General features: G+C 34.8%; 1 protein-coding gene across 21 annotated transcripts in view; it reads right to left on the minus strand.

The window, feature by feature from the left end:
* Nucleotides 1-25,769, minus strand: part of magi2a (membrane associated guanylate kinase, WW and PDZ domain containing 2a) — a 396,131-nt gene that overhangs the window by 163,340 nt on the left and 207,022 nt on the right. For all 21 annotated transcript variants that reach the window (XM_069192438.1, XM_069192437.1, XM_069192436.1 and 18 more), the window contains one exon: nt 2,313-2,432. In XM_069192438.1, the coding sequence (XP_069048539.1) occupies nt 2,313-2,432 (120 nt within the window). The remainder of the gene's footprint in view (nt 1-2,312; nt 2,433-25,769) is intronic.

The following is a 25,769-nucleotide window of genomic DNA, read 5'->3' on the forward strand; positions in this document are numbered from 1 at the left end:
TTTCAGCATGGATTCTTAATACACCTCTTAGCTGAGTTCAAAAGGACTCACACAGTAAACAAAATTATGAAGATTGAAACTTCTTAGTAAACAGTAAAGGAGCTAATAAGAGAGAATTATAATGACACACGATAAGGTGGCATTAAACTGCTAAGTCTGAACTGAGAACATTGGCCGTTTAGAAAGCTGCACCCTCGACATTTCAGCAGCCTGTTTATGAAGCAAAAGAAAGACACTAAATTAACTTTTTAATATGTATGAAACTGCAAATGCAATACATGATAATGTACTTAGAGCAAAGGCTAAAAAGGGCATCTATGTTTTGAGTAAATTCTGATTCTGATATGCTCTTTCCATTCAACAATTTCTTTCCTTTGCTTATGTACTTTATGCAAGGCAGTATTCCAAAGCATCTCTGGAAGATCTTAATATTTCAAGACCAGTATTCATAATCAGATACTGGAATAACATAAACCTGGCTTGAAAATAAGACTTTCTTTACTTCAAGCATCCATTATACACTAAATATTAACACAGTAATAAAAAAATAAGTACACTGACCATTCAAAATGACAATCCATGTGTCAAATAAAAATGTTTCAAGATAAACTGATGATACAATATTTTTTTTCCCCAAAAGAACAGTGTAACATTTTGTTTTCAAATAATAACAAAGGAATAGAGAGTAACACAAATACAAATCTGCTGTGTATTGGCTTGAAAACAAATCAGATGCAGCAAAGTAGCATAAAAATATAAATAAGTATTCAACCATAATACAGTATACTATAGCTTAGGTGAATGTACTTTTGTTTACATCACCCAAAAAATATATTACTATAAATTACTATATACTGTATTACTATGTGCTGTGCTGATTTCATGTTTGAGAGTAGAATGCAGATTCTTCTGTAGGCTTGTCAAGTAATGGACATGGAAAACATCTGACTCAAGTCATTATGCTTGTGCATGATGTTTTCCTGCTGTAGGGCTGCTATGATATGAAGTCACAAGGGAAGCCACTGAATGGTCATGCTACAAAAAAAAAGCTGGGTGTACAAGCCCTTTAAAAAATGACCTGATCACCTGCCATTGCTGTGAAAAAGTAATATAGCCCATAATTCATGCGCATTATGTATATCACAGGAAATGTGTGCAACAGAATCTGTAATTCAGTCTAATCCTAACCCATTCTAATCACTTGAAAAACAGAAGTGAATGTAACAGAACCAAAATCCTGCAGTCTTATCATTTGATAGACTGTTTGTCCTTGTCTTGACCTTTCAGCATTTGTGTCAACCTTAATCAAATGTATTGTACGCCCTATGTACACAGATGATGACATTTCTATGCATCATTATCATTTTATAGCATCATTATGTTACATTCTACTGATTTAATTTTATTTGACTTGCTTACCTAAAAGTAAATTCTGTACGGTACTGTATATGTCTGGCTTCATAGTCACACTTACATGTTATTGGTACTGCGGGTTGCCTTTTCAGAATTCTGTGTGCTTGTAGCACAAATAACTCTTGTAAAAGTAGATTCTGACTGTGAACAGTATTTGTCATGCAGGGCTGAAACTTTCTAATCTTTCCTGCCATAAATTACTGTACATTTTGTGAAACCATTTCTCTAAAACATCAAATAACCTCTATATAATGGGGTAAAAGCTGTATTGTTAGCTTTACATACAAACCCAGATAATTATCTCTGATGTTTTCTTATCTCTATTATTTTCACTGACTGATGAATATTTGCAATTTTCTCCCCACCACGTGTATTTCAATATGATTACCACTACCTTCAGAGTCATATGCCATAAAGCAGCTTCAATGCCAAAAACTGACAGGTCAATCAGCTGGAAAACTAGGTGTTACAAAAATAATTATCAATTTAGCCTATTGAACCACTGGACCTTTTTCTGAAGGCATCCTTCAGGCATCTTCTATTCCCTTAGACACAGATATACTGTATGGCGTCAATGTAAATACCAGGCTGTAACCTGCATTAGTACAGGAAATGACCTGGACTGAAAGGTCAGCCAGATACAGTATCTTTATCCCTGCTGAACTAGCTCATAAAAAATATGCAGTTATTTACAACTAAAAATAACAAATCTCCCACTGACAAAACAATTCTTACTGAAATCAGATAAAATACACATGAGGATTATTGTTTGTTTGTAGAGACAACATGTTTTATATTTGTCTCAACTGTAGTTTGAAGTGAAGTGTTTATAATGTTCTGTAATGAATGGGAAATCACTTGGCGATATAATTAAAAAAAACTTAAAAGAAATAACATACCTTCATATGTCCCACTTTCTAATAAAGCTCCACTCTTCTCTAATTCCATAAACTGGTCAACAGTTACAAAATTATAGTCCACCCCTGGGACCTCTCCCTCCTTAGGCTGCCTTGTTGTACCTGAAAAGGAGAACCAAAAAATAAGAGTCAGTCAACATTCATTTTTATTAGCGATACCACAATGAATCCTCAGTATATCATACCTGAAATTAATTGTTCATGATACACTTACATGGGTTTGACTGCTGAATGTGCACTAAACTACAGTACATCATTTTTGAGAAAGCCGATTAGGCACGGGTGATGAGGGATAGTAGTTTAACCTATTGCATGTCAAACCTGGTTAAAATCAAGAAAGAAAAACACAGAAAGGAACCCATATGTCCCATTTATATAGAGAATGACACCTTTATATTCTCAGTATGCTGAAGGCTGGATTAAGATGTACTGTACAGTAACTCACCATCTCAAATGTTCATAGCAAGATGTTATACCAACACAGTCCATCAATGTCAATGACAAAATCAATACATCCAACCTATTTTTAATTGCAGTGTACAGTATGTGGTTCAACTGTGTAGTCTGCTTTATTGTTTAATAAATGTCGTCCAAATAGCACAAACCCCTAAATATAAGACTTTTTATGGGTACAGTTAGGGAGTACCTGTCATTCTGCAGTATACCCAGACTTTCAAATGTTACCACAAAATTTCTTCCACTTCTGCAGATTGAAAGAAATATAAAATATTTATATTATATTTAAAATATAAAAATAAATATAAACTATTCCCTGTAACTGAAGTAAAAATATCTAAACACATACGTACGAAGCTTAGGAAAATAAAAAATACATTAGCAATGACGTGTGACTATTGATTACCATGTTGTGTCTTGGCTTTTTGTATGTATTAAATGTGTCTAAGGTATCACGTCTGTATGAAAATCCTCTATGAAGTTCTCCAGTGTCAGATATTTCTAAACTTATTTATAGGAACAAATGAAAGGCATTTCAGGAATCTGGGTAAAATAAACTGAGTATAAAGTTTGGATGAACACAGTATGTTCATGATAAAATATGTATATGAAGATTTTCCCTTCTTATTCTTACAATAAACATGAAATAACAGTTTAAAGTTCAGATTTATCTCACTGGTACATTATATATTCTAGTCATGGAAAATTATGACTAATAAGATATGGCTTTAATTAATTAAGAAATCATATTTTTTTAATTATTGGAAAAATTATTGGAATACTTTTTAGAATAATATTGTGTTATACTTCAGACCACACACTATATCAAGAAGCTGTTATATTATCTTATAGAAACAAAATGGAATCTACCAAGAACTAAAATCAAGGTGCAGTGTTACTAAAGTGAACTAAATACTGTACAACCACAGTGTATTTGAGAAGATGTAACTAAAATCACAATTGTCTCCATAGTTTCCATCGAATAGACTAATAGACAAATGTTCTGTCAACCATTTTACTTAAAGGTGCAGCAGCAGTTCCTAATCCTGTTTCAATACAAGAACTGTACATGCATATAGTATGCTCAACATTTTAATCTATATTATACTCTACATCTTGATCTGTGGGCTGGAAAGATTTCATTCTAAATGTGGTCAAATCTGTACATTCTGAGAAAGGGAGACAGACACCTGTTGTGTGGAATGTTTACAGAGAAAACATTATGTGACATTTCAGAAAAACTGAAAGACAGTGGGAAAAGCCTGGTCAAAAATACTATTGTACTACAGTATACAGTATATGCACATTTTTATGTGTGTTCCAATACGTGTGTAAGAGTATCTCCAAAACATGACTTTTATGGTAACACAACAGAATGACTAATGCTGTATTCACCTTATAAAAACCCTTCAAGAATTATCATATGTATAGAATGAGAGGAAAATGCACAGAAACTACCTTTTTCGTAACAACATTAATTTCAAATATTTGCTGAACTGAGCTATGACTTCTTGCAACCCTTCAGGTGAATGGCACAAGTTAAATTTTAATTATGGCAATTTCATCAAAGTGAAGGAAATGTGGCATCACAGGATGTATTCTTTCAGTTTATACAAGAGTTGCCAAAGAAGCCATTACTATGATATTTTAATTAAAAGCAGTGAATGTATGCTAAATTCAGTTCTGATTACATATTCATGCCACATTTATTTATTAAACCACAAATTTGCACCCATACTTAAAAGAGTAATTAAAGTGTCATCAGATCATCATTTACATCTTATTGAATAGTGTTTTGAGGTCATTTTCTCCACATTTTAATGTTCAACAGCTTGCCATATTGCAGTGTGCAAACACTGTGCCGCTAGTTAAACAGTCCTGGCATGACATTTTTCTTACACAGGCAGTGCCCAAAAGCATGTTAAAGGACAGCACCAGAATTAATATGCACATTCTGCTGCATGTACTTCTGAAACACCAAACCTATGATTAGAAAGTTGAATTCCATAATTTTTGTGACACGATCCCAGAAAATAGATTTAGCAAAACAGTTAGAAATTATTGCATAAATGGAATGAGTCCACTAATATTTGACTAAACATACGCAATGGTTTCTATATGATTTAGCCTGAATATATTTAGCCAATATCCATTTCTCAAGGTTTTCAGCTGCCCAAGCATGAAATAAAGTAATGGAAAGAAAACAGATCTTCTACAACCATTAAATTACTTGGCAACTCTGCCTTAAAGCTCCGACTGTTGATTAATCAGATCTTAAATAGGAAAAGCAAATTGCTTAACAAAATTCTCTCTCCTCCTCCTTCATGATTTTTTAAATGAATTACACACAGGACAATGAGTCCTTTAACATTAAATGACAAATTTTTGTGAATTGATTTCATTTTGACAGAACTAAAACAAACAGAATGATTATTGCTAAAGCTTCATAGACAAGAAAATACAGTATATGCTGATACGCTCAAAATGCCTTGAATAGTCCCAAGATTTAACTTCAGGGACACCTCAAAGGTGTAAATAAACAGCACATGCATATGCCCAACACTTTAATGTATATTATGCAGTACATCTTGGTGATAAAATAGCAAAACAAATACACAGGGATCAATCCCCTCTTACCAAGCTGCCTGGACAGTCATAGCTAATCCCTTCATTGAGGAGACCTGCCTTGTTTTGCAGGATTGGCCATTTTTGTAATTCATACAGGTATAATTTTAAATAAATAATCCTTATACTTATATAGCACTTTTCGGGAAACTTCTCCAACACCAATGCGTAACCCCACCTGGATGATGCAATGACAGCCGAAGTGCCCCAGTATGCTCACTATACAACTATCTGTAGGGAGGAGAGCAGAGTTATGAAGCCAGTTCGTAGCTGGGAAATATTAGGTGGCTATGGGTGATAAAATCCAGGGGGGAAATTTAACCAGAATACCAGGTTAAAACCCTACTCTTTTCGAGAAATGACCTGGGATTTTTAATGACCACAGAGAATCAGGACCTTGTCATCAGAAAGACTGTACCTTTTTTACAGTACAGTGTCCTCATCACTATACTGGAGCATTAGGACCCACAGAGACCGCAGGTTGAGCGATCCCTAATGGTCCCACTAATACCTCTTCCAGTAGCAACCTTAGCTTCCCCATCAGGTCTCCCATCCAGGTGCTGGCCAGGCTCACACCTGCTTAACTTTAGAGGGTGACATAGCTGCTGACTATTTTTCCCATTTGTGTCTTTTTCCCCATTCAACTATCTACATTGTAAAAAATATCTTGATAATACTCATCTCTTCCTCAAAATGTATTATTTTTGAGCCTTACAAATATTTCAAAGGTATTGTGATGTCAGGCAATTATTCTTGCTGTTTAATATGCAGAAGGTTCTTCTGATTCTACCAGTTTCTGTAAACTGAATACAGTGGGTATAGTAAGTCACCACCCCCTTTCAAAATGTTCACCCTTTGTTGTCATAAAGCCTAAAAAGAAGACAAATAAAATCAGACTTTATCCAGTTTTATTTACAAATTGTACCTTGCAACATCCAAGTAAAAAAAAAAGAAAGCAAAACCTCTGAAAAAATAAAAAAGTAGAATGACTGGGTTGGATAAGAGAACACCTCCTGAGTTAATACTTGGTGGATTCTTGAATTACAGCCTTGCGTCTGTTTGGATACATCTCTACCAACTTTGCACACCTAGAGGGTGGAATATTTGCCCATTCCTCCTGACAGAATTATTCAAGCTCAGTCAAACTTAATGGGGACCGTTGATGGACTGCCCTCTTCATGTCATTCCAAAGATTTTAGAATTTAGTTCTGACTAGGCCACTCAAGGACATTCACCTTCCTGTCCTTCAGGCACTGTACAGTTGCTTTGGTGGTGTGCATTGGTTCATTGTCATGCTAAAAGGTGAACCATCTTCTCATTTTCAACATTCTGGTTGAGGGCTGCAGATTTTCTTCAACAATTGGCCTGTCTTTTGCACCATCCATCTTCCCTTCTATCCTGACAAGTGCTCCAGTCCCAGCTGAAGAGAAACATCCCCACAACAGGATGCTGCCATCACTGTGCTTTACTGTAGGAAGGATGTTCTTTGGATGGTAAGATGTATTGGGTTTTCGCCAGACGTACCATTCTGCATTCTGGCCAAAAAGTTAGATTTTGGTCCACTTTGCTACAGAATCTTTAAGGTGCTTTTAAGCAAACATAAACAAGACTTGATGTGTTTTTTTTAAGGATGGGCTTTTTTCTTGCCACTCTCCTATACAGGCCAGATTTATGTAGTGCTTGTGATATTGTTGTCACATGCACACATGAACAGTCTTTGCCATTAAGGCCTGTAGCTCCTTTAAAGTTGCCATCGGCCTCTTGGTAGCCTCACTAATCACTCCTTACTCGGTCATTGAGTTTGGAGGGAAGGTCTGATCTAGGCAAGGTCTGGGTTGTGCCATATGCCTTACACTTCGTAATGATAGTCTTGACTGTGCTCCATGGGACACTTAAAGCCTTTTAAATCTTTTAATACCCATCTCCTGACGTGTGCCTTTCCACAACGTTATGTCAAAGTTCTTTTGAAAGCACCTTTCCTCCCATAGTGGATTCTTTGCTTTCAATGCACTTCCAAGCAGTGAAATCCTCTAGAAACAACTGTTTTTATTCTGAGCTAATCAAAATCACCACAATTGATCACAGGTGGGAGCCTATTAGTTTGTTGTGTGATCTGTAAGGTTATACATGAGCAAGTTTACAAATGCAATTCATCCAAATAAGGTATTTTACTGTTGTAATATTAATTAATTTTCAGAATGTTTTAGAATTCTATTTTCACCTGGCTAATGTGGGTCACTGTGTGTCAATAAAAACAGAACAAGCCTAATTTTAATTTGTTTTTATTTTCAAAAAATTTTGTGTGTCATACAACAAAAGGTACAAATTGTGAAAGGGGGTGGTGACTTTCTTTACCCCCTGTACCTGTATGTAAGCATGTAATGGTTTTAATTTTTTACAGTTGGTGTTAATTCAGATTCTTGGTCCTCTCAAAGTCTACAGTTCCTGTTAATCTACAGATTTCTAACTGTTTGCTTTATTACTTACTTTACCTGTGCAAATTTAGACTAACCAAAACCGAACGTTTACTAAATACTATGATATTTTGAAAAGGGTGACATTTTAGAACAATATAGATTCCATCAAGAAGAGTGTGTAGAGTGCATAGAGATGAGGTTTCAGTTAATGATTTTTGTGTTGCACTAGATAAATGGCTGCCATAATGTATTACCTAATAAAGCTCAATGATATGCTATAGGCTTTATGCATAATGAGATTAAGTTTTACATTTTTGTATGCTTTCATCATTCACCCTAGGACTGCAAATATTCCCTTAGCAACATCCTTATTTGAATAACTCTTAAGACAGTACTAGCTGGAAAGTCTTCACACTTTGTGAGCATTAATATAGCTATAGCTGGCTGCTGTTAAACCACATCTTTTGTTTAGAAGTGGTTCTATAATAGAACAGATTGTACATAAAGTATGAAATCATACTAGTTAATTAAGCACTAGCATTTAGGATATAATAGGTGCAATTTACTGAAGGTGTGCAGAAAAAGAGTAAGTGTTTTCTCAGTAAATTGTGAACTTTTATTTGCCTTTCTTGTACAATAATTCATTAACTGGGAAATAGAAGCTTCTATAAATCATATTTATTGGACCACCTGGAAAGCGCTAAACAAATGAAAAAAGCTCTCCTTAAGAAAAAGCATAATAAATACTGCAGTATACACTATAAATAAAATATTTTTTTGCTTTCCAGTTCACACACCAAATGTTTTCATAAGCTGTCAGAAAATAAACATTTGATGGCAGTGTATTTTCACTTTATTTGAAGGCACTGTATATCCTATCAGTTTATAATGTAGCAGCCTTTAATATATAAAGAACAAGACCGGTTCTAAACAAACATAACACAGACAGTTAATAACACTCTATTGTTTTTGTAACTGCTACATGTTTTATTAATAAATTCTTAAAAAGTAAAATAAAAACTGATACTGGAACAAATATAGTCTGAACCACATTTCAGAAAGGCATGCAACTTTAAAGTTACTGTTTATACAGTTTGACAAAAATTATTAGCTAAGTAGATAAAATCATTATGAATAGGCAACAAGTTTTTCGTTTAAATAATGCTGTGGTGGTAACATCAATTCATTAGTCAAAACTGTTTATTCAGAAGTAAAAAAATTGTCTTGTCATATTCTTTTAGAATTGGAACATAATTGATCCAAAGCATCTGAATAGAATCAATTAAACTGTAGAATATACCAAGAACAAAAATCAAGAACTATGTGTACAATGACAGACAGAGTCACCTTTCATCGTAGTCTGCTTCCTCTAAATCCAATAATCTAGATTTATGCAAAATATTTTCATATCCCGTTATATTCAGGGAATAATTAGTTTCCTTTACAAAGCTGAACTTTCTCTACAGTATTAATCAACTACAACACACTTGCTTTAGGCTTGCCTACACAATTAGGATTTTTTTATTGACATTTCTTTTAGTGCTTTGCACAAACAGGTGACAGATGGGAGCAAGAGGCCCCAGTTTTCTCATCTATAGTAATTATCAGAAATTAATGTATGTCTGTCAAATCTCACTGGCATAGCACCAAAGCAACATTTCTCAAAGCAATTTCTCCAGTTAAGAAGCTGAATAATAAGCCATATTATTTTCTTGATGGCATGGCTTTAATGGTTGTGGAAGGCTGTAGTAGACCCTTTCAAAAGAAATATTTTGCTTGCACTAAACCCTTTAGTGCTGTAGTAAAGAATATTTACCTTATTGACCCAGTGAAACCTTAATTAATTATTTTATGTTTTTTTTAATCAATTAATTACTAAAAGTATATTTTCTTTGTGCAGTAACATCTTTTTATGCACCTTCAACTTCCAAACAACAGACAACAGAAAAAGGCATTAGATTCCAGCTCACCAGAGCTGTGTTTTGATAACACTGAGTCACTGGACAATTCCCTAACAATGACACTATGCAAGCTGTAAATCCTTTCGTTATGATATGGATGATGTCACCGGGGACATTTTGCCTACATAATCTATTTCTTGGCCAATTAGGAAACTGCATGGTTTCATAATGCCTCCCATTCAAACGTCAGGATTAAATCTGCTTTCAAACATACTGCCACTTGAGCTTTTACAGAGTGAAGACTTGCTTGAATGGCATTTTATAGGGACAAAAGAAAACTATGATGTGTGAAACTTGACAGTATATACAGTAAGAGTATATGTGCTTGCTGATCAGTTTTACCATGATTAATCAGTTCTTATTGATCTTTAGCAGTTTTTTCATTGTTATTTTAACAATTGAGACATTTAAATATATAGTTGTATAAAAATGCACTATTATATTTTTGTACAATGCTTGTACATGAATTCAGTTTTGCCACTCTTATTGGATGAATGTGCAAAGCTCAAATTTTATGAGAATGTTTCATTACTAACTGACTACAGACATGAAAAGGAAGACATACAGTACTGATCTGGAAAAGCACTATGCTGCAGTGCTGCAAGAACTGGGTTCATTGCATGTATTTATTTGTTGAAAATAACTTAAAAGAACTGACTTGGAGTCCTCAATGTATCAGCAAAAGAACATCTAACAAAACTTCTGCTCCGCTTAGAGTTACATTATTAACCTTACATCCATGAAGTTTGAAGTTAGCACGCCGACACCATTTCTTTTTCGGCTGAATCCGTAATTACACAGCCTTTAGCAGACTCAGTGAAACTCTACAAACTCCTGGATGCAAACACATACTGTATTTGCCAGTATAATGAAATCTAAAGAAGTGTATGTCATGCTCCATCCGCTACTCCATCCGCTACTACCTCATCTTCGATAAGATTACATGTTAGACATCATTTTCGCTTTGTTGGAATGGAATTTGTTGTTAAAGCACTTCCAACTGTGAGAACATGATTGAATATGTGCTGTATACATAATAGCACAATCACATTACTGCCCAGTATTCTAAAAACAAATCTATTACAGTACCATTTCTATTTGTAAGAAATGGTACCACCAATTGTTCATTTCACATGAATAAACACTGCACTCTTGACTAATACCAGACTGACTTGCTCAGACAAAGACAGACTGCAAGATGAAAGTATCAACATTATCAACAGTATCAATAGTATACTCTCCAATGTATTTGTTGATGAAACTTAGAAGTATAAAGATTTTTTTAAGCTTTTAAGTTTTAATCTACTTAAAACATTTTAAAATCAAAGAAGAGCGATATGCTGTATATTTTTTCCTCATGTTTACACTGGAGTATTGCAGTGTCATAATTTGTGAATTAAATGCTGGAAAGTCTGTATCAGGTTACATTTCTGAAAAATATTGAACGGTGACTTTTGTAGTGTTAGCTATTAAGATTCCAGGAAAAAAAGTACTTTTGGTTAAAAAAAATGATGAAGACTGACAGGAAATTAAAAACCAAAAATATAAACCAGAAATTCAAAAGGTCATTCTTGTTTCAATACCCAGTAGAGGGTTCTGCTTTATTTTTGCCAGGCAGTTTTGCTCTTATGATACAGCCAAACTAATCCAAAATCTCTTAGAGAAGCAACAGTGCTGGCTTCACTAGATCCTTGATATCAACTCCAATGAAAAGCTATGGGATTCTGGTTTGCTATGAAATTTCTGCGGCTTTGTTGGCAACAACAGACAGTGACTCACTATGAACACTGAGTGACAGAATTTCTGTGTCACTAGATAGAAAACAAGTGAGAATATACAGTATTATGATCAAAGTTAGCAAAACACTCTCTGTTGCATTCTTAAACTTTGTTTATGATGCTTTATCCTGTCTAAGAGTTATTTCAGTATCATTTTCATAGTGATCGCATTATTTCAAACTAGCAATGCATATACACATACTGTACAGTACAGTACGTAATGCATTTTTTCTCCCAATTAAAGGCATCGCTTTTCAATCACTAAAATAAATGAATCATAACAAGCCCTCATTTAAAAATTAACAAGGGCTTTGTAATAAGCCTTTGGCAATGTTGTTTTGAATTCTGATCTCCAGCAGAGAGATAAATGTTAGAAATAAAGCCAAACTGCCTGATTAAAAAAATAAATAGAAAAAGATATGTCTATAAAATAGTGCAAAAAATGACAAAAACAGATACCTCCACTCTTTTTAGTAAGCTATTAGCCATTAAGGTTTAACACTTTGCAGATGTAATTTATTTCCAACTAATTCTAGCTGTGTTCTTGCCTGTTACAGTATATATTCTTCCTTTTTCGTGCTTGAAGTGCTTAATGATGCTGTAATTATTTAAAAATTACACAAAGCCAAATAGAACTTTACTGGCTTAAATCTTTTTTTCCTCAATCCATGGTCTTCTCTGTTTCGCCTACTGTACAACAACAAGGCAAAGCTCAAAGAGGCCTCTCCTGCTCCACATTCTCTTTGCGTTTGCGCTGTCATTCACAGAATCTTCCTTTGAAATGAAAGAAGGAAGGCATTGACAGGGTTCAGATGCCAGATGTTTTTTTCCGCTGCTACCTTCAGCATGCATGGTTAGGAATGAGTCTCCCAGTGGTCTCACCATGCATTTTTCAAAATGTGATCTTGCAAGCTTATACTGTAAGTAACCATCAGCTACAAGTGAAAAATCTCATTCTAACTGCATGAGACTCTGTCTTAGAACTTTAAGAACTGGAAAAATATTTGAACCATAAGAAAAGAGAATGTTCATTTCTCTCTCCTTAACAAACAACACATCGTTCTTTATGTCTCTTACACTGTGTGTATTCAATATACAGAATAGTTTGCTACATTATCATCTAAACAATTGGTTAGAAAAAGTTAAAAAACATATAATCAGAAAACACTTAAGGAATTCCTGTTTTACTGATGATAAGTATTGTTATGAGAATATTTATCAGCCAAATACAGCTGTGAAGACTTTAATTTGCCATACTAATCCATTAGCAGGGGTATTGTTATGTAAAGCATCCAACTACAATTAAATATAAATAAGCACAATAGAAGCTGGGACACATTTAACACTTGTTTGACTGCCTTCTTTTTTTACACCTGCTTGAAATGGAGTCCCAGTTAATGGCTCTCTTTGGTGAATAACAGAAGCAGAAGCAACATAATCCAAGTGTTCTGTCAAGTTTTGGGCTTCATTTCAACCTTAAAAAAGCTAAAGGTAATTGAGAACTGTTTTCCTTTATTGTTGAATCTGTTGAATAACATTAAAGTAAAACAAGTAAAACAAAAATTAAGATAAAGCAAAGCTTTTACATTTTTCTAAAAATAATATAACTCCAAAAATCTGGCCACATTATTCATTTAAAATAAGAGCTGTAACATTCAATTGATAATTGTTTTGATTCTGGATAACTTATTTAGCAGTCCTTTAGATCTGTATTTTCCTACTTTTCTCTGAAGTATAAAATGGAGTTGACAATGCTGAAGGGAACACCACTTACAGTATCTCCAGGAGCACTGGACAATGGATCAGAGAATGATGTGTATTTCTCTCCTTTTCAGAAGCTCGCTGAGCAGAAAATGAAATGTTTCTCAACTCTAAGCATTGGGTTAAGAGATGTTTTCCATGTATTAGGTCTGTCAGTGACATTTATTTCAAAACATAGTTTATTTTAGCAAATATTTCCAACTTCACCATTGTCAAAAATTGTAATTCACAAAGCAGCTAAAGGTTCTGAGTATTTTAATCCCAGGTGAGCATCTAGCAGTTTCCACTAGATATTCTATCTAAATATTTTTAGGAGATGTTTGTGCGAGACAGTTTAAAGTAATCTTGATTTATAAACTTGTATACGTTAAAGACATCAACAAAGAAAATGTTCCACTGATTGAATATGTGAAAGTTGTTTCAAGATTAATATTAAATACATTAAAAACAATATGACAACCACTTGAACTTTGATATTAATCTTCTCAAAAAGACCAAAGCAGGCTTGGAAAATATAGAGATTTCTTACAGTATATACAGTACCAATCACCTAACCTTTTTATTCCTTCCAGCATTAACCACTCATCTGTTGTCAATTTAAAATTAATCAAATATTTTATTAACAAAAAATACTGTCGTAAATGGACATGTTTTTCTCTTATCAAATTAGACAATCTGTGTGAGAAGTTTAGTGTCTTTTCAGTGGTATAGTGGTTGTGGGGGTGTAGCACAGGGACACACTGCAGTTGAAAAGGGAGCAGTATACTACGCATGCCTGGGGCTGAAAGTGCTGACCCCAGGGGCACAAGTGGGTGCTTAAACTAAGAGCAAAACTTGTTAGCAGAGTGTGCTTCCACCTTGCCAGGAGGTCTGGACCTTTTAATGTAGAGTTAATGCAAATGAATATCACACATTTTTAAACTTTTTTAAAAATGAAACTGAAATAGTGCTACTTCCATGCAATATGACTTCATTATTTAAAATTACCTACAAGTAAACTGCAAGGAGATAAAACTATAAACAGCTCTGCGATGGTTTAACAAAACACTTTTTAACTAACACATACTGTAATGGAGATACAGCCTACAACCTAAAACACACTATTGTAGCTAAGAGTTATTGGTGTAAAACACAAAGTTTTAAAATAGTCACACAGCTGCCCAGTAGTCCTACTGGGCACACCATCCTCATAGCCATTACTGGAACCATTTTATATCTTCCACAGAAGCTTCAAGTAAAAGTGAATAACAATGTTATACTGTATCATCTGTAAAGAGTTTCACTGGGACCTCAAACTCTTTCATGCCTAATGGTTGTTTGATGTACTCTTTCTGTGATGTACTGATTAATGAATGTGAAAGTGCTCTTTGTCAATTTGTCAAAAAGGGTAGTACAGTATACCAAAGAAAAATGAAATAAACAGATTTTGTCAAACAGCGTCCTAAACCAAGCATTGCTCCTTAGAGAAATGTTAACACTATTTCATACAGATAAATTCTAAAACAAAACATTGTTAATTAATCAATGCAAATATTATAGCATTCTCATAAAAATAACACACCATTTAACAATAATTCAATAATACTAAATGTACATATTTAGATTTCACTTTGTTCCATAAGAAATGTTATATCATATTTCTTTATACATACAGTATAACTAAAAGACGTTTATAAACAACACCAACAGAATTCTATAATACAGACCTACCTCTGCACAAAGATTTGATCATTTTTTTCTCAATCTTCTTGAAGCACAAACAGTTGAACCTTAAGGTGCAATGACAAAGATGACAGCTCCTCTAACTACAAAAAATAGCCTTTCTAGTTCCCACTTTGATGGTCTGTTTTTATTGTCTTTGGATTTCCTTACTTGTAACTAATAAAAAAAACTCACATTGTTTGACACCTGAACTGTACATAAATCAAAGCAGTTTTGTTTTTCAAAAATTTTACTTCTCTAGACACTTGACAAGCAATTCAGCAGAGAAGCTTTCAAATATTGACAATCAAGCCCATCATTTTAATGATAATCACGGTGATCTAGCTGCAGGTTGTCATTGCTCTTGTTTTTTTTAACTGTCTTTTTCTGGCAGTCACAGGGATCAGCTAACTCAGCTCTCGGACACTTACGAAAACAAAGTGGCTGTAGTTGTCCAGTTGCTGTGTCAATGTTAAAGAGGAATATCCAGTCTGTGCAACCCATTCAAAACCCATACAACTACATTACAGTGCTCCTGAGGCATGCAGACTGTGCATGGGTCTGAGCTTTTGACTTGAATTTGTTGATGTCAGCTTAATCCACAGGAGACAGCATCTAAACTAGAGCTCAATTTGCAGTGAATGGCAATCTGTTGTGACATGATCTCGCTATGTGGTCTCTGGTGAAAACAGTGGAAATATAAAAATCAAGTGATCTTTTATAGTATTACTACAGTATACAGTGTTAAACTGTGAGCTTGTCAACAGAGCTTAAAATTAAGAGCAGTCTGTGACTGAAATGTCTATACTAAACACCTATTGAGCTAGTTTGCTTGATTAGTCCATTTCAAGGCTATCTTATCCTGTCTGAACCAATGGATGTTTAAGCACACCACTTTTCGGCTTGATACAATCCAGTAATAAGATCTCCTGACTCTAAACGAAAAGTTAACAAGTCCTGATTTCCTGATATTTCCATGTAAATAAGTAACAACTAACTGCTATTAGAATTGTTTGTATTAAAGCCAATAAGGTGGAAAGTTGACATCAGCATCACATTCTAAAACACAAGGAGAGGAATGGTTGGGTGTGTGTATATCTACAATATATACTGTACAATAACAAATCTAGGTCTTGAATGGAAAGGAATGCTTTTAAAAAACCTTGTAACAATAATATTATATGAATACTAGATGTAAAATAAAGGTTGTGATCCTTGCAAAAGCATCCATAGAATCAAGTACACTTAATAAATATAGTTAAAAATAACATTTTTATAGGGGGTCACAAGCTAATACTACACCATCACACATTCCCTTTATGTACTCCCAGATGTGTACCCTAATTGCAAGCCTACTTTACGTAAAGCATCTCACAAAACAGATTTTAGCAGTATTAATCAAAATCACTGCCACATTATTAGAACGCCTTAACATTAACTCACATTTCATAATGATGGAAAGAGTAAAAGCCCTAAACAGCACATTCTGTGGAATGTCCAGTGTGGTGCATTAGATTAATGTATAAAAACATTTAAAATAAAAGAGAGATTTCATACTACATTTATACTCTGTCAAAATAACAGGTTGCCTTAAAATTAATCTAAAATGTGTCTGAGAGATTAACTAATTTGATGATAATAAGAAAATGATAAAATCTTGACAATAAAAACTATCTTTCAAGTACACTTGGACAATCCCAAGGCATTCTGGCAGCTGCTTTGCTATAAGTTCAGTGCTGAGCTAGAGATTTATTAATCGCATCACCTTCCTCCATTTTAGGAAACAGATGATAATAGATGCCTGTAAGGGACTACTCTTCACCTCGAAAGACAATCTTTAAAATCCAGTCTGCCAGAGTGATTTGTAGAGGTGTCTAAAGTTATAATTGAGGGTGATTCCCAGGATGATAAATGTAATCAAATTATTCTTTGTAAACATGGATAATGCAAAGTTTAGGGATCACGGCTGAGTTACAGAAAAAATCTGTTGTAGAAAATCATTTTCATCAGCAATTTCTTTAAGTAATAGAACCTGGGAATTGCTATTCAAGGCAAACCTGATTACTTTTCAACAGGATCACTCTGTTTTTTGCATTTAAACAATTATCTGCAACTTTCAAAAGACATTCATTTTCCCAGTGGTGAACGGAGATCTGAAGATAAATAATGATTGATGTCAGGAGCATTTATCATGACAATAGAAATCTATGTCAGCAGTACTTTAGAAAATTATTTATATTCAATTCTGGATATATATCCTGCAAGTCCTAAAACTGGAGGTAAAGAGTGTTCAAGGGCTAACATTTAGAAATCTTAACCAGACTGGCTTAAATAAATAATTCATTGTGAATGATGAGAGCTCAGAGACTTTAAAAGGTTTGAACATCAAACAGGACGGGAATTTGTGATAGACGAAACCTGAAAAAGTATGATTTAATGTGCAAGTACTGTAGGTGCTGTGCCTGTGTAGGCAGGATTTTGTTGACTGGAGGACCCCTGAGTGCTGGTTGTTAGTGAATCTCACACAACAGTGATGAACATAATAATAGCCCAAGGGGGAGAGGTATAATTTCTCAATTTGTCTCCCATCTGGGCTTTGCACAAACAAGAAAAACACGGTTACTGTTAGAAACAGAAAAAAAGTGGCAAAAGAATGAATAGGAAGGAATCAAAGAAACTTCTCTTGTCCACAGAGATACACCATTGAATAATGTGTCTCAGAGCTCATTAGCCCTGCAGTTCAATGATGAGAAAGAGTTAACAGCTGTCACAAACATTGAGAGTCACCAAAAAAATGATAGAGTTTACAAATGCAGTATACACATGCCTAATCATCCCACAAAACAACAGATTCCTATCATTAATCTTTTTGAAGGTGCAATACATTTCATATCTGAAGTCTACTATATATAATTTGTTTTTGCTGTATATTTTACCATAATTTAAAGGATTAACATAACATTTCTCAGTTACATAATATTGTATTTTATTATTTAAATGTAAATATTTATTTAAATGTATATAATATATTTAGTTAATGTATAATACAATATATAATATACATTATTATATTTATTTAATTTAAGCAAATTAATAACATTTAAATTGATTAATTAAATCTACTGTGATTTGAAAAAAAGGGCTGACTATGGATTTACGTCGTTCTACAAGCTCGGCATCTACACTCTTTTCATCAGAATCTGTTTACGCTGCATGTCTGTTTGATTTGGTCATCAGAAGGAGTACATCACAGAGTTCTGCATACTTGCCCCCTATAGCTCCTTTTTCCTCGATGTGGACCTTGGGGAAATTTGGAAATACAGTAGTTTTCAACTGTCCAGGCAGCTATGCTGTATTGTTGTGTTATCGGCCCATCTCACCTCACAGGGCTCATCGGTCACTATTCTTCTTAATTCACTAATAAAATTCCCTCATCAACAGTTTCACTACTGGAAAGTATAAGGCATTGTCTATAGTCGTGTACAGTATGTCATTTCAGCCAATGTACTTATGATATTTATAGAGTAGGTGCAGTTAAGTACAGTACTGTCAGTTATCACACATGGAATCTTAACTACTGAGTAATCTCAAATACTGAATACAGTTTAACAAACAGCTGATTATTAAATTAGGTAGTGAACAATTACTACAAATGAAAGGCACCAATATGTTTGCTAAAGACTGTAAAAACAACCTGGTAAGTAAAAATCCATTACATTTCTCTCATAGATTATTTACTCTGAGATCTTTAAGGTGATCGTTATGATGCCTCTGTCCAGTTTTAAAACAAAACGTTATTTTTATAGACACAAATGGCACTCAAGTTAGTTTTAAAGTATTTTTTTTTACAAAACACTTTTTAAAAATCTGATACAGATGCACCATACACTCATATCAAATAACACCCCCACCACTCTGGTCCCCATCTCTAAGGAAAAATCACTGATTAATTATTTAAAGTACCTGGGCTAATATATTTAAACACTTTGTGTATAAACAGCGCTTATTGGATTGTATTTAAACTATTTCAGCCAATCACATATCATGAGATTTCTGAACAGAAGAGACAGTTTCTTTCAGATTAACCCAACCACACAGTTATTAAATGTGGATGAAGAATAAAACAATCTTGGGATGCTAAGACATTTGCCTCAAGCCTGGGGTAATACAGCAGTTCAGACTTAAATATTACAGACTTTATGAAACTAACAGTATTTTGCTATTTCAAGGCACATGTCTATTTTTCTAATATCATCAGTTTTTATAAAATGTTATTATAAAATGTTGAATGTAAGAAATGTGATTAAAAAATGTCACTAGCTTCTCCTTTAATACTGAAGTGAGTGGTCCTTTAAGTTAATTTAAACTCAACTCTGCTATAGATATTTATTAATTAAGTTTTATAGTTTAATAGGGGGAATATTGATCGATAAAGACAATATAAATATTTGAAAGACTATTGCAATTAGATCACCTTGGAAACAGCAGCTACCTTGCAGTGATTTTTAAGCTTAGCTTCTTGGCTTTATTCACTTCCACCACACTGAACAGAAAATGTTCTACTCGAACTGTGGCTCAGCATCCAGATAATATGAATTTGGTCCCATGTGTTTACATCGTCTCAGTACAACAGTGATCCTATAACTTGCTGGGTATCTGCAAGTTACCCAGCAGTAACATGGTGAGAGATATTCTGCTCCACCAATCAGTACCAGCTCTACTGTCAGGCGGTGTCAAGCTTGCAGTGTATGAAAGATGAATGGCTCTGACAGAAAGAAGTGTTAGAGAAACACATTTACAGCTCCCTTAACACATTTAATACTCCCTGTGCAGGCAAGGAAACTGGTCACTGAGAGCTAAGCTTTAACACAATTGGTGATTCCAAATTAAGCCAATAAGAGATAATTGGCAATTCATTTTTTAATGTGAGCAGTATCTTGTATTGCTTGGTTACAAGGAATGCAGTATCAATTAAAAACAGACAAACTTGAAACCGGAAGGTGTGTGGAGAAGAGAAGCTTATTTTCTCTCTTTTATGGAGGGTATCAGTAGCACTGACTGAAAGGGCTGAGCCGTATTTCAGTGCTTCTACTGATGCTTTATAAAGCATAGCCACTTAGATTTGTGTTGTAGTCATCCAAGTGTTGATTTGTCCTATTCACTCTGGCTCACACTACTGTACGTTCAGCACTGCTTTGTGCCATGATGTATATCTGTATCACACATGTCTGGCAAACTTACATTGTGTCTCAGAAACACTGGTCTGTAGCAACGAAGGAATCAGGAATGAATCCTCATCCACTGTGACAGAATGAAGCTGCAATAACTATTTTGTAGATACTGTCAGACTCTCAAACCATACTTAGCCATAGCTGTCTGTGATTTTTTTGTATTTCAAACTGCCTTTGGGTGTATAAAATACATAATATTTGGACATTATATATATAATATTGTAACGCTTACGGCCGACAGGCACTGTGTAAGAGCCGGCGTACCAGAGCAGGTGACGTCACCGCCCTTCCCTATGATAGCAGGACTACAGCTACTGGGCTGTAGAGAGATCTCTTTTTAGCTCACGGGGCTAGGTCACTGCAGAGAGACGCGGGAGTCCCGGGTTCGAGCCTCAGTCGGGATGGGGCCGACCTAATGCGGCAAGGGCGCCCGCCTGAGCCCCCGTTGCGTTACAATATATAGGAACAAGCAGAAATTAATTCCACACTGAAAAGTAAAAATAAAGTACTTTATGAAAATAACCTCTCCTTATTCCTTTGCAGCCAGCTTGCTGACATAGTTCTCAGTTCAAATATATAATTATATGTAATATATATGTAATATATACTGTATACTAAAAAATCTTACCACTTATCACTCCAAAAAAAAGTATCACTCAATTTATTAGTTTAAGTAGGTACAGTGCCTTGCAAAAGTATTCGGCCCCCTTGAACTTTTCAACCTTTTGCCACATTTCAGGCTTCAAACATAAAGATATAAATTTTTTATTTTATGTGAAGAATCACCAACAAGTGGGACACAATTGTGAAGTGGAACGAAATCTATTGGATTTTTGAAACTTTTTTAACTAATAAAAAAATGAAAAGTGGGGCGTGCAAAATTATTCGGCCCCCTTGCGTTAATACTTTGTAGAGCCACCTTTTGCTGCGATTACAGCTGCAAGTCGCTTGGGGTATGTCTCTATCAGTTTTGCACATCGAGAGACTGAAATTCTTGCCCATTCTTCCTTGCAAAACAGCTCGAGCTCAGTGAGGTTGGATGGAGAGCGTTTGTGAACAGCAGTTCTCAGCTCTTTCCACAGATTCTCCATTGGATTCAGGTCTGGACTTTGACTTGGCCATTCAAACACCTGGATACGTTTATTTGTGAACCATTCCTTTGTAGATTTTGCTGTATGTTTGGGATCATTGTCTTGTTGGAAGATAAATCTCCGTCCCAATTTCAGGTCTTTTGCAGACTCCAACAGGTTTTCATCCAGAATGGTCCTGTATTTGGCTGCATCCATCTTCCCCTCAATTTTAACCATCTTCCCTGTCCCTGCTGAAGAAAAGCAGGCCCAAACCATGATGCTGCCACCACCATGTTTGACAGTGGGGATGGTGTGTTGAGGGTGATGAGCTGTGTTGCTTTTACGCCAAACATATCGTTTTGCATTGTGGCCAAAAAGTTCGATTTTGGTTTCATCTGACCAGAGCACCTTCTTCCACATGTTTGGGGTGTCTCCCAGGTGGCTTGTGGCAAACTTTAGACGAGACTTTTTATGGATATCTTTGAGAAATGGCTTTCTTCTTGCCACTCTTCCATAAAGGCCAGATTTGTGCAGTGTAAGACTGATTGTTGTCCTATGGACAGACTCTCCCACCTCAGCTGTAGTTCTCTGCAGTTCATCCAGAGTGATCATGGGCCTCTTGGCTACATCTCTGATCAGTCTTCTCCTTGTCTGAGCTGAAAGTTTAGAGGGACGGCCAGGTCTTGGTAGATTTGCAGTGGTCTGATACTCCTTCCATTTCAAGATGATCGCTTGCACAGTGCTCCTTGGGATGTTTGAAGTTTGGGAAATCTTTTTGTATCCAAATCCGGCTTTAAACTTCTCCACAACAGTATTACGGACCTGCCTGGTGTGTTCCTTGGTCTTCATGATGCTCTCTGCGCTTTCAACAGAACCTTGAGACTATCACAGAGCAGGTGCATTTATACAGAGACTTGATTACACACAGGTGGATTCTATTTATCACCATCAGTCATTTAGGACAACATTGGATCATTCAGAGATCCTCGCTGAACTTCTGGAGTGAGTTTGCTGCACTGAAAGTAAAGGGGCCGAATAATTTTGCACGCCCCACTTTTCATTTTTTTATTAGTTAAAAAAGTTTCAAAAATCCAATAGATTTCGTTCCACTTCACAATTGTGTCCCACTTGTTGGTGATTCTTCACATAAAATAAAAAATTTATATCTTTATGTTTGAAGCCTGAAATGTGGCAAAAGGTTGAAAAGTTCAAGGGGGCCGAATACTTTCGCAAGGCACTGTAGCTGCGGCAGCATGCGTAGACTGCAAAGGACCAAGTAAAACATAACATTTTGGCTATGAGTGAGACCCGAAGAAGGCTCCACAGTGGAAATGTTGTGTTTCTTTTCTTCTCTTTTCAGCATGGAATAAACATTTTACTTGTTCCTTCACTCAATTTATGGATGCTTCTTTTTTGAAAAAATAAATACATTTTGTATTGTATTGTTTTGGTGTCATTTGGTTAATTGATCACTCATAACTGACTGTAAATCTCTTTGAGTCTCTTTGACCACTTAATTAGTCAGAGAATTGATCGGACAAATAGGAGTTTTATTCGGTTTTTCTGAAATGCTTTTTAGAGTTGATGACTAAGCTGTTTAATGTCAAATCTGGTGAAAATCAATAAATAGTAATACATAAAGGAAACAATGTGCCATTTATAAAGAGAAAAACTCTTCTGTTGCATTTGTTGGAGGCTAGACTAAGTCAGTGTTCAATGTCAATTGAACTGCTCGATGTCAGGGGTATTCACAACCAGCTGTTTCTTGGCTGTACCTTTGCAAAACATTACAGCCAAACACTGTCCGTCAGAATGAGGCTGGGTCAGGTGGACTCACCAGGACTGCGGACCAAGTTCTCTTAACTTCTCTTGATTCAACTAAACAATTTTGTGTAGACACTCTGCTGGACATCAGTGAGCATGGCTAAGACCAGTGGAATGATACATTAATTATTGCCTAGAAAAGACAAATGTGAGTTCAAGGAGGACCAAGTGGGATGGTCTGTGCAACAGTGTCTCGCTCCCACAGAGCTCCTCTATTTGTAGTGAATGTAGTGATAGCAAGCTGACTGCATCGTGCTTTGTTTATGTCCTGGGAACTCAGGCACTGCCCTTCCACTACATTAATATTATCTATCTGTGGCAACTCATTCTCTACCCAGACTGTAACGTTTATAGAGGATGCCATATTGATCAACCTTGTCACTGTAATAAGTCAGTATAATAAATTTATCTATGTCATGTCTCTCTAATAAAAGATTAGAACACCTGAAAAAAAATATATTCGTGATGATAATGTTTTGAATGAGTTGCATTTAAGTGACTCATAAGTTATAATGATTTTGTAAACATAATGAAACATTAAATCTCCTTTTTAGTACCCATGCAATTCATTTTGCTTTTTAATATGAAAAGTCCACAATACAATCTGCAGAAAAGATATTGTGTAAATGAATTTAAGTCAAGTTGTAGGATATTGCCATACTGTACAGAATTTTAAAAAATGACACCTGTTTGGCTCTTTTACGTGTTAAAGAGCACTGGTATCTTTTTTGGATAAAGTGATGATTTGCTTATTGGGACCCACCCATATTTCAAATGTGCACATTGTCAAGACATATGCTTGTCTAGGCTTTATATTTGTAGTATTACAACATTCTATATCATAAGGAAATTCTGTACTACCGAAGAGCTCCTACTGTACACGTAATTATGATTCAATCAAAGTAGTCAAATAAAAGTAAGCAAATCACTGGAAAAACACAAATGGGTCTACAAGCACCTTAACCTGTTTTATTTCTGCTTATAATCAGGTATTTTCTATCATTTTTTAATCAACATGAATCTCTTCTTCAACATGAGTATCATGAAAATCCTAGAACACCAAAGGAAAGATGACAATTGGTTTGATGTGATGCAATATTCTCATTTTAAGTACCATAACCTGCAGGATAGAACACTGAAGTGAGAATACAGTACAAATATACAGTAGTTACCATACAGGTATGTGTAACTGCACTGCTTTTCACCTCTTTGCTTATCTTATTTGTATAATATGAGGTCTTTGTGCAACAGGTCTGAAACCAAGCATTCAAAAGAAAAAATAAACATTTAGACTTTAAGCTTTAAAATCATCTTCTTTTAATTTAGCAACAGTATACTGTCATAGAGAGGATAAATGAACATTACTAAAAGTACCAACAAACACAACACAATCTACACTTAATTTGTATTGGGAAAAATTTACATTTTGCAAAATGAAATATAAGATATAGATTGTTGACATCCTACAAGATGCAAAACATAATATTAGACAATTTTTGGAAATTTTAGCTTTAAACTTTTATATAGAAATATCAATCCTATACCGTAAATATTTGTAAATAATTCCACACATCAAGATCCATGACTTTATAATCAATCCTATATGATACTTTTTAAAGTAAACTTTATCAATTGCACTTTTATTAATTAAAAACAATCGGGCAACTTTGCATAAATCTGGAACTTGTTGTAGTCACCCAGAACTAAGCTATTGTATAATATTCTTCACATGAACATGAACACCTGCTCTGTTAGTATTTGTTTTTACCTTGTTACTCTGGACATGAAAAATATGTTCTCAGAAAATACATTAACCTATGATTTTGACTTAACATACAAACTGTGAATTCTATCTTTGATTTGTATTATTTGGAGGCCTGATCTGCAAATCTGTCTGTTAAAGCAGGATTAAAATACTAATCTTCTAGCATATTTTATACCTGATGCATTTCACTCATTATTAGCATTATTACTTAAGTCATTTCTTGCTGCACATGTGCTTTTTAATAGACCTCATAAGTCTCCGGTTATATAGAAAACCAACCAGCTTTGCAGAAATTTTAATTGGATCTTTCAAGGTGCAAGGCGTGACAGTAGTGCCTGTAGAATTTATTTTTTGATTGACTGTTGGCTAAGGCATACTGTATTTAAAGCAATCCTTTTCTAAAATCAAGATTTCAATTTTGTTTTATCAGTTTTATCCAATAATTTATATAAAAATATTTTACTTTTCTAAAATTGGTTTTAAATGTACTAAATGTTGTGACACTAACAACTGTACTTAAGGAAACAAGGAAGCCTATTCAGAGATCAATAATTCAACCTCCTAACAGCTGCTCAAAATGTGAGTAGTACCCATGAAGTACCCATCCATAAAAAGGGTGACAAACTTGACTTCTATTACATGTAAGGTCATGGAAACAATAAATGGAACTATATGGAAAAAGGATCCCTGGGAACAGTCACCACAGATTTATAAAACATAGGAATAGCTAACTTCTCATTGCTTTTTGGGAAAATACCAGAAACATAACTGAAACATAGAGTATGTGACAGATTTTCAGAAGGTTTTTGATAAATGTCCTCATCAAAAAATAAAGCTCAACCTACAGTTG

This window comes from Lepisosteus oculatus, chromosome 7 (assembly GCF_040954835.1).
Source record: "Lepisosteus oculatus isolate fLepOcu1 chromosome 7, fLepOcu1.hap2, whole genome shotgun sequence".
In the NCBI taxonomy this organism is placed as follows: Eukaryota; Metazoa; Chordata; class Actinopteri; order Semionotiformes; family Lepisosteidae; genus Lepisosteus; species Lepisosteus oculatus.